Raw genomic sequence first — 16,058 nt, 5'->3', positions numbered from 1 at the left:
AAAAGGAAATATATAATATTTTTTATATTCTCCTTTGATTCATTACAATTTACTCAAGCATAGTAACAGACACAATATTTCTGCCACTGGGAATACATTCCCTGAGATCCATAGATGTCCCTATATACCAAGAACATGTAAATGGACCTTGTAGAAGTGGAGAAATCTTCCATTTACTTGGGTATGTACTTTTAGGTGAATTTTCTGAAAATATGGCTAGGACTTAAAAGGTTAATGATTAGCCTAAAACACCTATTCAGTGTGTTCCTTCATCCTATATGTGTGTGTTGAGTGTGCTGCATGACAAAATTAAGACTTCTTTCTACAGTATAGTAAGTTAATACTTCTAATAGTATTAATACTCTACTTCTACAACTACTTAATTTCAATAGGAACAAAGTGTAAACGTTGATAGCTAGCGAAAATCTATCTTATCTTGTATTCATTCACAACTTGTCAGAAACAAAAGAATGTAACCTACCTGTATCTCCTCCGTAAACAGACTGGGAAAAAGGTGGGCGACATATCATGTGTCCAGCTGGAAATAGCAGCAATAAGGCAAGGGTGACCCTAAACAATGGTATAGTAGCACAGCGCCACAGTGATAATGCGCCAGCGCCACCATGTGGTTAAAAAAATAAAAAATAAAAGTATATATAAAAATATTGTAATTTCTTTTTTTTTGTAATTTCTTTTTTTTATTTCCTTAGAATGGTGAGTGAGTATTTTATTTGGTTCTCAGGGTTAGTGGGATCTAGATTATATCCATTATTGCATGCAAATCCAATGGGATAAGAAAGTTTGACTAAGCGCTGGTGGCCATTTTGAAAAATGCCTACCACGGCCACCAGGGTGTTAGTTTGTAATGCCCCAATATCCAGTTTTGTTTCCAATATATCTATCAACACATCTGCCAAATTTGATGCTTTTATCACAAAATGAACAATTGGTTTGATATGTTGAGCTATGCCGCCTCACTAAGATATACAACTTATGCCTCACATTCAATACAAAGGTAACAGATATAGGTTTCTGAGCTACATTAATACATTTCACTATAACATAGTAATACACTATAACATTTGTATTTATTTATTGTATTATTTTCATCCGATAGTTTTAAACAGTATTATCAATGCCAAGAATGTTTCAAGCTGGTCAATTGTTTTTTATTTAAAAATGTATAGCAAAATATCTTCCAGTATCTATTTGAACCAGGTGGCGGGGCCAGTCTCTATAGTAAAGTATGGAGAGGTTAGAGAAGGGGGCGGGGCCAGTCTCTATAGTAAAGTATGGAGAGGTTAGAGAAGGGGGAGTGGCCAGTCTCTATAGTAAAGTATGGAGAGTTTAAAGAAGGGGGCGGGGCCAGTCTCTATAGTAAAGTATGGAGAGTTTAAAGAAGGGGGCGGGGCCTCTCTATAGTAAAGTATGGGGAGTTTAGAGAAGGGGGCGGGGCCAGTCTCTATAGTAAAGTATGGAGAGTTTAAAGAAGGGGGCGGGGCCAGTCTCTATAGTAAAGTATGGAGAGGTTAGAGAAGGGGGCGGGGCCACTCTCTATAGTAAAGTATGGAGAGTTTAAAGAAGGGGGCGGGGCCAGTCTCTATAGTAAAGTATGGAGAGGTTAGAGAAGGGGGCGTGGCCAGTCTCTATAGTAAAGTATGGGGAGTTTAGAGAAGGGGCGTGGCCAGTCTCTATAGTAAAGTATGGCGAGGTTAGAGAAGGGGGCGTGGCCAGTCTCTATAGTAAAGTATGGCGAGGTTAGAGAAGGGGGTGGGGCCAGTCTCTATAGTAAAGTATGGAGAGGTTAGAGAAGGGGGCGTGGCCAGTCTCTATAGTAAAGTATGGGGAGTTTAGAGAAGGGGGCGTGGCCAGTCTCTATAGTAAAGTATGGCGAGTTTAGAGAAGGGGGTGGGGCCAGTCTCTATAGTAAAGTATGGAGAGTTTAAAGAAGGGGGCGGGGCCAGTCTCTATAGTAAAGTATGGAGAGTTTAAAGAAGGGGGCGGGGCCAGTCTCTATAGTAAAGTATGGAGAGTTTAAAGAAGGGGGCGGGGCCAGTCTCTATAGTAATGTATGGAGAGTTTAAAGAAGGGGGCGGGGCCTCTCTATAGTAAAGTATGGGGAGTTTAGAGAAGGGGGCGGGGCCAGTCTCTATAGTAAAGTATGGAGAGTTTAAAGAAGGGGGCGGGGCCAGTCTCTATAGTAAAGTATGGAGAGGTTAGAGAAGGGGGCGGGGCCAGTCTCTATAGTAAAGTATGGAGAGTTTAAAGAAGGGGGCGGGGCCAGTCTCTATAGTAAATTATGGAGAGTTTAAAGAAGGGGCCGGGGCCAGTCTCTATAGTAAAGTATGGAGAGTTTAAAGAAGGGGGCGGGGCCAGTCTATAGTAAAGTATGGAGAGGTTAGAGAAGGGGGCGGGGCCAGTCTCTATAGTAAAGTATGGGGAGTTTAAAGAAGGGGGCGTGGCCAGTCTCTATAGTAAAGTATGGAGAGTTTAAAGAAGGGGGCGGGGCCAGTTTCTATAGTAAAGTATGGAGAGGTTAGAGAAGGGGGCGTGGCCAGTCTCTATAGTAAAGTATGGGGAGTTTAAAGAAGGGGGCGGGGCCAGTCTCTATAGTAAAGTATTGGGAGTTTAGAGAAGGGGGCGGGGCCAGTCTCTATAGTAAAGTATGGAGAGGTTAGAGAAGGGGGTGGGGCCAGTCTCTATAGTAAAGTATGGAGAGTTTAAAGAAGGGGGCGGGGCCAGTCTCTATAGTAAAGTATGGAGAGTTTAAAGAAGGGGGCGGGGCCAGTCTCTATAGTAAAGTATGGAGAGTTTAAAGAAGGGGGCGGGGCCAGTCTCTATAGTAAAGTATGGAGAGTTTAAAGAAGGGGGCGGGGCCTCTCTATAGTAAAGTATGGGGAGTTTAGAGAAGGGGGCGGGGCCAGTCTCTATAGTAAAGTATGGAGAGTTTAAAGAAGGGGGCGGGGCCAGTCTCTATAGTAAAGTATGGAGAGGTTAGAGAAGGGGGCGGGGCCAGTCTCTATAGTAAAGTATGGAGAGTTTAAAGAAGGGGGCGGGGCCAGTCTCTATAGTAAAGTATGGAGAGTTTAAAGAAGGGGGCGGGGCCAGTCTCTATAGTAAAGTATGGAGAGGTTAGAGAAGGGGGCGTGGCCAGTCTCTATAGTAAAGTATGGAGAGTTTAGAGAAGGGGGCGGGGCCTGTATCTATAGTAAAGTATGGAGAGTTTAGAGAAGGGGGTGGGGCCAGTCTATAGTAAAGTATGGAGAGTTTAGAGAAGGGGGCGTGGCCAGTCTCTATAGTAAAGTATGGAGAGTTTAGAGAAGGGGGCGGGGCCTGTCTCTATAGTAAAGTATGGAGAGTTTAAAGAAGGGGCGGGGCCAGTCTCTATAGTAAAGTATGGAGAGTTTAGAGAAGGGGGCGGGGCCAGTCTCTATAGTAAAGTATGGAGAGTTTAAAGAAGGGGGCGGGGCCAGTCTCTATAGTAAAGTATGGAGAGGTTAGAGAAGGGGGCGGGACCAGTCTCTATAGTAAAGTATGGAGAGTTTAGAGAAGGGGGCGTGGCCTCTCTATAGTAAAGTATGGAGAGTTTAGAGAAGGGGGCGGGGCCTGTCTCTATGGTAAAGTATGGAGAGGTTAGAGAAGGGGGTGGGGCCTGTCTCTATGGTAAAGTATGGAGAGTTTAGAGAAGGGGGCGGGGCCAGTCTCTATAGTAAAGTATGGAGAGTTTAGAGAAGGGGGCGTGGCCAACTGTTCCAACATATCTGTCTTATCTCTTCTGCTTATCTTCTGTCTGCCTGGCTAGATCCCTGAACTGCTGCTGGAGAAGGTGGAGGAGGAGAAGGAGAGGAGTGGAGGAGAAAAGAGCCACAAGAAGAGGAACTCAGGTAGGAGGAATGTGTTCCCTGGAGAGTTTGTAGCTGATCCTGGAATAGATATTGTGCTCATATGAGGCATTCAGATCAGAATCAGAATCAAGTTTATTGTCATGTCTTCCTTTTATAGTATAGAGGATTGAAATTCTTTTAATTTGCCTCACAGCAATAAAAACAGTATAGGATTTAAAAATTAACACATTCTGTGCCATAAACGTTTTTTTTTGTTTTTTGATCCACTTTTTCTCCTTATTTTCTGTTTTTCTCACATCCCAATTTCGCCTCGCCAATTCTCCCTTCAATTCTCCCCTCCCCTGTCTCGAACATTGCTAGACCATGCCTCCCACTGGTCGCCTGCAGTGAGGACCAAGCCTTGCATCACGTGTCCCCTCCGGTACACGAGGAGGCAGCTGTCGCATCTTTTCACCTGAACAGCGCAATATCTCAGTGGCGAGGAGTAACGCGTGGGAGGCTCACGCTGCCCCCGATACTTCCTGATTCTGCTGTACAGGCGCACCAACCGACCTGTAGGAGTCGCTGTCCACAATGTCCAATCCCCACCCACCGGCTTTCCCACCCTCTAACACTGCCAATTGTGTTAGTATGACGACCGGCCAGGCACTCAACGCCGAGAGCTGGGCTCGATACCAGCATCTTCTGCGTTAGTGGCGAGCGCCTTGCCCACTGCGCCACTCAGCCGCCCCCATAAACGTCTTTTTACGTTTCTGGGTGCCGATCGTTGAGTGCCATAAACGTAATAAGTCGTTTTTGGATCGTTTGATCTTTTTACTTTGACCCCTGCTCTACACAGTTGCCCAGAGCGATCTGCATCATTTAGGCACGTCCCGACAATTTGGAACTGCATTCTGATCGACCATCACCAGGTGGCAGTATCGTCCCGTGTCTGAACTGCATGGGGCTCTGGGCTGATAGCCAGATTCACTTTCAGTTTCTCCGCGCGAGTGGCCACTCCTTCTCCCGGGACAGAAATTCACAGTCCTCGCCTCGGGATTCCATTGCATGAGCGTTGTTGCGGCAGTAGGTCATAAACAAGCCGTGCCCAGAGGCTGAGCAGAGGAGTACAGACACTTTGACGCGCGTCGTAAATAATTCCGTTCCACGTCCAGAATATGCTTTTCAAGCCTTTATTCTTTGCTTTATGAAACAGATGAAATACACTTAATTACATACACTAATACTGATACTGTTACTATCTTGCGTTTGTGCTTTTGCATTTGCCGTCAATATAAATTATGCGCTCCAATCTCACCCCCTCTTTCCGTAAAACTGTCAACCAAGTGAAAAGGTGAATGAAATTCCATATGAACACTCCCATTACCGCCAAACCCCCGTGAACACGCCCACCACCTAAAGTGACAGTACAACTTATTATACTACACCATTGAAAATACTGAAACTTACATTATGGCTCCTACAAGTGTATTTTACCATCGAAACGTGTATAGACATATACACTGGTAATCGCGATGGCGATGCGATCACTTGGAATTATTCTTTTGGAATACCTTCTGGCTAAGGTAAGGTACATTCTATGTCTATTTTACCTAATCTGAAAAACGTGTTTTTCTAACGATCACAGTCCTGTGTTTCAACGGACGAAAAACATGCTCGGCAAACACGATCATAGTTTTGAGTTAAAACGACCCCCCCCCCTTGATGATTTTGTGATGAATACATATATACAAGTCATATACCTTTTGATATGGGAGTATTCAGGGTTTCAGGGGATCAGCCAGAACGGTTTGGGCTTATTGCACATAACGTGTTTTATCTCGCAATCTATGAAAAAAGACTGTATTATCTTGGAAATGCGCGATGTTTAGCGTGTAATAAACTACAAACTACAGCGTGTGGAAACAAACTATTATTCCCATGCTGGACTACAAGTAATGTTTGTCAAAATGGGCCACACCGTGTCTCTACAGCTATAATACAGAACACAAACACAGCTTCGCAAACATAGTGCAACGACCAAGGAAACGACTAGAAAGGCCAGCATTCTAAAGGTAAATTAACCAAACAGCGCGGCACTCAAAGTGTTAACAGCATAGCAATGACTAGGGCTGTCCCCGACTAAGGATTTGGATAGTCGACTTTGATTGGCCGAAATTAGCAGATAGTCGACTTGTTCATTAGATGGGTGAAATCTTCTTTCAGTGCCTCTGTGCCTGTTTTCTTAGGCAGTTAGCCTCTGGTATGCGTGCCATTAGTGTTAGCCACGCTTCTAGGCCTCTTTTCTTTTGGAAAGAATGATAAAAAAATATTTATATATATATTATAATATTTTTATATTTCTTTGCATTTGACTAAGAGGTTGGCAGTCGACTACGGCTCCTTTCGATCGATTAGTCGACTATTCGACTAATAGGGGTCAGCCCTAGCAATGAAAAAAAAAAATAGCATCAATTTACAAGTGTAGTGTGTGCAAATCAGTAGTCTGTGCAAATTAGTAGCAGAGACATTTACATTTAGTCATTTGGCTGGCGCTTTTATCCAAAGCAACTTCCAAGTTCTGTACAACAAGTCAGCAGGAAGAGTACAACTCGTGGGGCGTCCAGAAGATGTACTGTAGATCGTAGGGGTCTTGAGAGTGTGTAGTTAGAGACCATTGGCCAGAGGTAAGTGTCCTGGTCGTAGTAAACAGCGATAAAATAGAACTGTTTTTTCATCAGTCATAGGTAGCCGACTATTAGTGTTATTTGTTCATGAGTCTGACTGCCTGGGGGGGGAAACTGCCCCAGAGTCTGCTGGTCCGGGCCTTGAGGCTGTGGTACTGTTTGTATCCTGCAGGCTTTGCTGACGCACCGTCCGTTGTATATATCCTGGATGGAGGGAAGTTCACAACCACAGATGTTCTGGGCTGTTCGCACGACCCTCTGTAGCGTTTTGCAGTCAGGGACAGAGTAATTTCCATACATCCAGTCAGGATGCTCTCAGTTGTGCCTCTGAAGGCCCATAGGCTCTGGGGCCCCATGTTAAATGTCTTCAGCTGCCTGATGTGAAAAAGGCACCCCCCTTCTCCTAATGGGTGACTTGACTTCAACCTGCCTGACACAGTGGTCTCTCTCCTACAATCCTTTGACCCGACTCCCACTGGCATGCCTCCCATTCACAAAGCAGGCAGCTCCTTGGATCTCATATTCTCCCCCGTGACTCCAACATAATTAACACCATGGTAACTTACATTCATTTATCAGACCACTTCTTTGTATCCTTCTCACTAACCCTTATGCTTAACCCCAAACCATCCACCCCAACCTAAACTGTCTCATTCAGACGCAACCTACACTCCCTATCCCCCTCCACCCTCTACTCTGACATCCTATACGCTCTAGTACCTTTTGAGTGAGATTTTCTCTGCTCTCCCCCCAGATACGGCAACCTCCACCCTCCTCTTAGCCCTCTCAACCTCCTTTTACAAGCTTGTCGTTCCCCACCCAGTCCATGGCTGTCGGATGCAGTGAGAGAAGAAAGACGGGTCCTGAGAGGGGCAGAGAGGAAGTAGAAAAAGACACGTCTCACTGGTGACATCACTACCTATCACAACCTCTTGTTGGCCTTCTCCAAAAACATTACTTCTGCCAAAGCTTCTTTCTTTCACCATAAGATCGAAGCCTCAGCTTAGAACCTCCGCGAACTGCATGCCACCATGTCCTCATTCCCCCTCCACCCCCTCCTCTCTCTCTGCCACCATGTCCTCCCTCCTCATTCCCCCTCCACCCCCTCCTCTCTCTCTGCCGAAGACTTTGCAATATTCTTTGAGGGCAAAAGCATCCGCAGCTGCTTCTCCCAACCCCCATCCATTCGAAATGCTGAATCAAGAACCTTTAATCTATCATCTTTCTCTCCCATTACAGATGCCCAAGCGTTGACACTGGCAATGTCGAACTGTCCCACTAAATGCCAGCTGGACCCGATACCCTCTCCACTCCTCCAGACCATAGCACCAGACATCCTCCCATTCCTAACTACAACCATCAACTCCTCCCTCAACTCGAGGGTAGTTTCCACTTCGCTAAAATAAGCCAGAGTCACACCGCTCATAAAACAACCAACCATGAACCCTGCCGCCATAGATGACTATCGCCCTATCTCTCTTCTTTCCTTCCTTTCTAAATCACTTGAACGTGTTGTATCCAACCAACTCACTGATTATTTATTACAGAATTACCTCCTAGACCCTAGTCATTCAGGCTTCAGGACTGGTCACTCCACAGAGATGGCCCTCATACTGTAGCAGTCACAGAGATGGTCCTCATTGAAGTCACGGAGACGGTCCTCATAGCAGTCACAGAGACGGTCCTCATAGCAGTCACAGAGACGGTCCTCATAGCAGTCACAGAGACGGTCCTCATAGCAGTCACAGAGACGGTCCTCATAGCAGTCACAGAGACGGTCCTCATAGCAGTCACAGAGACGGTCCTCATTGAAGTCACGGAGACAGTCCTCATAGCAGTCACAGAGACGGTCCTCATAGCAGTCACATTCTTCTCCTGGACCTGTCGGCAGCCTTCGACACAGTCAACCATCAGATCCTCCTCGCAGGAATGGGAGTGGTAGGCTCTGCGCTGGCATGGCAGTCATCCTACCTCGACGACCGCTCCTACCAAGTATCATGGAGAGAGACCCTGTCAGCCCCCCGCTCACTTCAGACGGGCGTCCCCCATGGCTCTGTCCTTGGACCCCTCCTCGTCTCCCTCTACACAAAATCTCTGGGTAACATTATCACATCGCATGCCTTCTCGTATCACTGCTATGCCGCTGATACTCGACTCTTCCTCTCCTTTCCTCCCTCCCTCCCTCTGAGCGGATCTCAGCCTGCCTGTCTGACATCTCCGCCTGGATGACGACCAACCACCTCAAACTGAACCTAAGCAAAACAGAGCTGCTTCACCTGCCGGCCAAATCCTCCCCGCTGACTACCTTTCCATCACAGTGGAGAATGTAGCCGTGGCTTCATCCCTGACTGCCAAGAACCTAGTCCTAGGTGGAGTCCTTGATGACCGGCTGAACTTCGCCACTCACATCGCCGCAACAACCAGAACCTGCAGATTCCTCCTGATCAACGCCAGAAGGCAAAAGAACAAAAGAAAACACTCAATTCCTCGTGCAATCAACAGTCATATCTCGCCTCGACTACTGCAATGCACTCCTTGCTGGTCTACCACCACAAAGCCACTTCAACTCATTCAGAATGCAGCGGCCCACTGCCAAAGTTAGCCCATGTCACACACCCTCAAGACCCCTCCACTCTACATCTTCTGGCCGCATCAGACCCACTCCTATCCAAGCTCCGGGAGGGTCATCAAAGAAAAGCCGCCTATTCTCTGTCCTTGCTCCACAATGGTGGAACGAACTTCCCACTACAGTTAGGACAGCCGAAAAACACAACCAATCTTTTGACGTTGACTAAAAACACACTTCTTCAATCAATATCTGAAATGAGAGGAACAAAAATTATAAAAAAAAAAAAACTAGCGGCTGAGTGGCGCAGCGGACATTGCGCTCGTCACCAACGCAAGAGACACCGGTATCGAATCCGGCTGTCAGCGTTGCCTCCGGCTTGGGCCGGCCGTCATACTGACTCAATTGGGCAGAGTCAGCGGGAGGGGAGTCGATGGGTGGTAATCTGGTCGTTGTAAACAGCGACTCCTACAGGTCGGTCAGGGCGCCTGCACAGCAAAGACAGGAAATGGTGGGGGCAGTGTGAGCCTCCCACACCTCGCCAATGAGAGTCCGCGCTGGCAGGTGAAAAGAAGTGGCTGGCTGACTCTGCATGTATCGGAGGGGACATGCGATAGATTCTTCAACCCTCCCTACGACCGACCAGTGGGGGGCACATGCGAGCAACGATCAAGACAGGGGAGGGGTGAATTGCCACGACTAAATTGGGATGGGAGAAAAACAGAAAAAGAAGGAGAAAAAGTGGATAAAAAAAATGATAAAAAAAATAACGTTCTTACGGTCTTCTACTATCATGCACTCTTCCACTAATTCATCTTCCTACCACGGTTCGGTACGTACCTCGGTTTTGAAGTCAAGGTTCGGTACAGGTTTTCGGTACAGTGGGGGAAAGTTTGGCTTTCCATGTTCCACTCAGGGGTGATGTAGTGTGCAGTAACTAATTGTACTTGTAGGGCTGTCACCGAATATTCTATATTGAAATTAATAATCGACTTGTAAAAAAAAAAAAAAAAAATTATTTTAGATTGTGAAAAAAACAGCCCCCGGTTGGGCGGTCGTTAGTGGTTAACATACCGTTGTATTCGTTCGGTACACAGCCGTTCGGTAAGGTACACACTGAAACGGTTCGGTACGGATATGTGTACCTTTACACCCCTACTACCTACTATACTAATATGTCTCTACAGCAACTTGCAATGGGCCTGGTCTACAAGATACACTACACCACTAAGGTACCCATGTACATGTCGAAATACTTCCCAAAGGTCCGTGAATACCACGACCACAACACCAGAGGGAGTTCCACAAATCATATTCAACACAGATTTGGCTCAAACAAGGGACTAAACACGTTTCGCAATTATGCCACATCAATGTGGAACGCCCTACCCACAGCCGTAAAAAATGTTTAATCCCTACCCACCTTCAAAACCGCTCTCAAAGAGCACCTACGGGAGGCTGCAATTCAAAACTGGCCCCTGTAAATATCCAACCCCCCCCCCCCACCCAACCCCCTCCAATGTACAGTTTCTTCCCCCTCAAATGTATATACTCTCTTTTAGAAACTCTTGTCTCTTAACACTGGATGCCATGCCATGTTTTCCTTTTTACCCCCTTGATGCCCAAACCCACTCCAATGTTAACTTAATATCGCCTAATCTATGTTTTAAATTATGGCTATGTGTCTAATCTGCCCGTCGCTTATCAAAGACTCATTTTCCAGTCAACATTGTCCAGGCAGATTGTTTTTTTATCGCTTCATTTCCGTTTGATAGCATTTTGAAAATCACTCGTTTCCGCGGAAAAAACAACCCCATGATGATAATCGTCTTTTACTGGAATATTCCAGAACGTTGTCATTTGTCGGCCTATTTATGAATCGTTTTCAAATAAACGCTAGATGATCGATAGTATATGTGTGCGCACGCACGCTCGTGCCGCGCGCTGATAATCGCTGCTCTTATTTCCTGATGGCTTTTACAGTGAAACAGCAATATCACATATAGTGGAAACGCTTATATCTCCGTGAAAACGAGTCTGATTATCCTAAGACTGATAACATAGATTCCTTACCTGACATCAGATGGTATCCAAATGGTTTATTCCAATTTCCGATCGCCATTCGAAAAAATCGATAATTGTATTGATCCATCGTGTGTACAGTAGAACACATATTCGCCGTGGCACCAAGGTTCCAGAATGAACTCTGGTAGACCCCGGTTACATCAGTGAGAAGTAAAATGTGGAGTCAGAAATCCGTTCTCCCATTCACTTTCATTGAGTCCAATCCAAAAGGGTGATTTACCATCTGGGAGACGATAGGGGGCGCTTTTTTCACATCTGAGCGCCGGCGGTGCCTGGATATCTAATATGATTTCAGAACGCTAATAATAAAAAAAACGAGAAATCTTGTGATGGGCATTCAACGGTCGGGGGGTAAACCCGAGAAATCTCAGGTGTGGCATCCAAAGTGTTAAACAGTACTGTACATTTGTATATCTTGTATGTCATAAATGTCTGGATGTAACAGTACTGTTTATCTGTATGTCGTATATATCATAACTGTTACGATGAATTGAAAATGGGGTACCCTGATGTAAACAAGACGAAAGTCTTTCTCTGGTCTGCATCCCCTTAACAATTGTATGTATTGAGCCGTACTGTATTGTACCCATTCTACAATCTGTTAATAAAGTTTTCAATCAATCAATCAATCAATCAATCAATCTCTCTCTCTCTCACTCTCAGCTTCAGGCCAGTCTGATCTGTGTGGTTTGTTCCTATTGGTCCACGAGTCATGTCGGGAGTATGGAGCCACGCCCAGTCACTACCTATCTTTCCTCAAGGTTTATTCAGCTATTCTCAGCCGCAAGCAGACAGAACTCACCAGCAGACAGCACCACCTACAGGTAGAACAATACTACTAACACACACACACACACACACACACACACACACACACACACACACACACACACACACACACACACACACACACACACACACACATCAATATCACATCAATGGGTCTCATTCCCGAAATTTTTTCAAAGATATATCCTGGAAGACTTATCTTGGAACCACTGAGACATAATCTATGACAAGTACACTCTGAACGTGCTGGTAATATGTCTTAAGTGGCTGAAAAGGTCGCACAAATTATATTATCTGATATCTGCTTGGAGAATGGCATTCTGTCTTAAACTCTAAAGCGCGTTCCCGTTCAGCTCATTTGCATACAAAAAACGCTGCCATAGTTCCTTATAAGGCAACTGGTGACGCAGCTGTGTGAAATGGAATGGCGGAAGTGCTTTGCGAGCCGCGTGATTACGAAACCTAGCGTCAGTCAGTGCCAATCAGAGAGCGTCTCCGAGAAATGCGGCTAGGTTTCGTAATCACGCTTGCGCCCATCAAAACTAGATTAGATTAATGTATTGGCATCATATACAGCTTGCGGTACACACCTGCCGCAGCGCGCGCGCACACACAGACACACACGCGCGCGCGTGCGCAGTACTGTATATAAATGAATGAATGACATATAATATATATAGCCTACGGCGGGCGTAATGAATGATCGCAGTATGGCTTATTATTCCATAATTAAGCCTATAGGCTACTGTTCATTTGTAGGTGCACACAAGACTTGTTATGGAATATTAATGCAGTCTATTTCCACCGATTAGCTTTAGTTCTTATTTATTTATCCACTGTCATTTCAGTGTTGGTGTATAGGCTATATAGTGTATTTCAATATAAGTTTAATTGATTAATGATATATTCGAAGGAATGCAGGTTTATAGCTATATCAACCCCCTCCAATGTACAGTAAATGACCAAGTATGGTTTTGTCAATATTCCAATGTACAGTTTTGCTTGTACAGTGTAAGTCTATCCCCCACCCACCCCTCCTACCCAACCTCCTCCAACAGTTTCTACGTCAAATGTACTCTCTTTTCTGGACTCTTTTTGTATCACAAACAGTACTGTATTTGCAAATCTGGTATGTCATAAATGTATAGATGTAGCAGTACTGTCTATCTGTGTCATGTGTGTCATATATGTTATGATGAATTGAAAATGGGGGACCCTGATGTAAACCAGACGAAATTCTTTCTCTGGTCTGCATCCCCTTAACAATTGTATGTAATTGAGCTGTACTGTACTGTACCCATTCTGCAATCTGTTAATAAGATTTTCAATCAATCAAACAAAGGTCTGTCCCATTGTATACCAATCAATGGGATACAGTACATTGCATGTTGACCTGCATTCTTTCAAATGTATATAATTAATCATTAAAACAGATGTGTAACAAATAAGAAATACAAATTCCACAGAAGGCATTAAATTATTATTATTTTCAATCATTTCACAATAATTGCATAATTGTGTTTGAATATCTGAGTAATTATTTGTCCAAAATAGCTGGTTCAGATATGGTTAATCCAGCTGCCCTGTGATCAGATGAATCCATATTATTTATTTTTCCGACATCAAATGCGTAATTTCTTATCGTACAAATATTGTCATATTTATTTTAATTATGATTAAGTAATTAATTCCAAGGAGGCCTGTAGCGTTGACGTGAAGGAATCACTATGAGAACACAGTCTGTCAAGTTATAATAAGATTTTAAATTAGTCAATCAATCATGAGATTTGATCGTGGGCTGAGAGCAGATTTAAGTGTGCTCCTCCTCAGCACTCTTAAATCTGCTCTCAGCCCACGATCAAATAAGATCTCAGGAAAGTTTGGGGACTCCCACTCCCAGCCCTAATATGTCTTAAATGGGCCGAAATCTGGCTAAGACGAAATATATTTTGTCGTAACTTCGTTCGGGAATGAGACCCAATAGTTTCTAGTCTGATCAGAATGTGTTGGTTTAAATGAAAGTGGGCTGAGTCTTGCGGTGATGTGTGCTGATAGGCGGGCGTGGCCAAACTGAATGAGGCCAAAGGATTGGTTGATGAGCTGAAGAGCCGGGCGGCTGAGCAGAGCACTCTGCTGAAGACCAAACAACATGAAGCTGACTCTGCGCTGCAGGAAATCACTGTCTCCATGCAGGTAGGGTCCAGTCTCCTTGCAGGTAGGGTCCAGTCTCCATGCAGGTAGGGTCCAGTCTCCATGCAGGTAGGGTCCAGTCTCCATGCAGGTAGGGTCCAGTCTCCTTGCAGGTAGGGTCCAGTCTCCATGCAGGTAGGGTCCAGTCTCCTTGCAGGTAGGGTCCAGTCTCCATGCAGGTAGGGTCCAGTCTCCATGCAGGTAGGGTCCAGTCTCCTTGCAGGTAGGGTCCAGTCTCCATGCAGGTAGGGTCCAGTCTCCATGCAGGTAGGGTCCAGTCTCCTTGCAGGTAGGGTCCAGTCTCCATGCAGGTAGGGTCCAGTCTCCATGCAGGTAGGGTCCAGTCTCCATGCAGGTAGGGTCCAGTCTCCTTGCAGGTAGGGTCCAGTCTCCTTGCAGGTAGGGTCCAGTCTCCATGCAGGTAGGGTCCAGTCTCCATGCAGGTAGGGTCCAGTCTCCATGCAGGTAGGGTCCAGTCTCCTTGCAGGTAGGGTCCAGTCTCCATGCAGGTAGGGTCCAGTCTCCATGCAGGTAGGGTCCAGTCTCCATGCAGGTAGGGTCCAGTCTCCATGCAGGTAGGGTCCAGTCTCCTTGCAGGTAGGGTCCAGTCTCCATGCAGGTAGGGTCCAGTCTCCATGCAGGTAGGGTCCAGTCTCCATGCAGGTAGGGTCCAGTCTCCATGCAGGTAGGGTCCAGTCTCCATGCAGGTAGGGTTAAATCTCCATGTAGGTAGTGGTCATTTATAGGCTCCATGATGCAGGTAGGGCTAGTTTGTAGGTAGAGTTAGTTTTTAGTGAAGAGTTAGTTTTTAGGGTTAGATTTTTATTCAGTAGTAGTGTCACACAAGTATTTGCTTGACATCTAGACCAGTGGTTCTCAACTGGTCTAGCCTCGGGACCCAACATTTTCCTTAGTCCTTAAGTCGCGACCCACATTTTTGAACCACTATGATTTATTAAAAAAAAAATCACAATCTTTCATGCACTGTTAAAAACATGAAATAAACACAAAAAAGTGCAACAAAAGTGCAACTAGGGCTAAAAACCCAATGAAATAATAAATAATATGCTTCTTAGCAGATTTCTTAGCTTAACATAACAGACCTAAGTTTGGGGGAACTAATGGGATAACTGGGGTTGGAACAAAAGTGCAACTAGGGCTAAAAACCCAATGAAATAAAATAATAATAATAAATAATATATGCTTCTTAGCTGACTTCTTAGCTTAACATCCCAGGGAACTAATGTGATAACTGGGGATGTTGTTTGCTCCTGACAAGAGTCTCAAAGTCTGGGGTGATGGTAGACAAAGCAACTCTGAGGTCATTTTTCAATGTCCAATCTGTTCCTCTGCTTTGTCTTCAGCTGGACCAGAGCTGAGAAGCCACTTTCAATTTAAATCTTTTTTTTGTAATTTTTTATTTATTATAATTTCTTTTACACACATCCGTGACCCACTCAAAATGGCCCGGCGACCCACTTTTGGGTCGCGACCCACCAGTTGAGAAACACTGATCTAGATAACAACAATCACCATTTGCAAGACTTGCATACCACACTGACACAGGGCACTAACCATTACATGTTACTGACATTCTGAGCCGTGTTCAAAGGTTAGGTAAGTATTTCAGTTTGCTATTTCCTACAGTATGTGGCGATCTGAGAGCAGGCCTCTCTAGTGTTTTTCCATTCAGTCAAATAGTTGATGTGCAGTGTTACTGTTTCATCACATGCATTGTGTTGTGCTGGTAAATCAGAACTAACCATCTAAACACCACACTATGAGAGCCTATATACACCCAGAACTAACCACCTAAACACCACACTATGAGAGCCTATATACACCCAGAACTAACCACCTAAACACCACACTATGAGAGCCTATATACACCCAGAACTAACCACCTAAACACCACAC

The 16,058-nt window shown here is 45.1% G+C and overlaps 1 protein-coding gene across 1 annotated transcript in view; it reads left to right on the top strand.

The window, feature by feature from the left end:
- Positions 1-16,058, top strand: part of dync2h1 (dynein cytoplasmic 2 heavy chain 1) — a gene marked incomplete at its 5' end in the record, with an annotated part of 340,281 nt that overhangs the window by 218,452 nt on the left and 105,771 nt on the right. The window contains 3 exons of the mRNA XM_084336726.1: positions 3,803-3,884; positions 11,826-11,986; positions 14,007-14,144. Coding sequence (XP_084192852.1) covers positions 3,803-3,884; positions 11,826-11,986; positions 14,007-14,144 — 381 coding nt within the window. The remainder of the gene's footprint in view (positions 1-3,802; positions 3,885-11,825; positions 11,987-14,006; positions 14,145-16,058) is intronic.

This window comes from Notolepis coatsorum, assembly GCF_963971535.1.
Source record: "Notolepis coatsorum genome assembly, chromosome: 1".
NCBI classification, from domain to species: domain Eukaryota; kingdom Metazoa; phylum Chordata; class Actinopteri; order Aulopiformes; family Paralepididae; genus Notolepis; species Notolepis coatsorum.
This window is presented reverse-complemented; position numbering and strand designations above follow the sequence as displayed.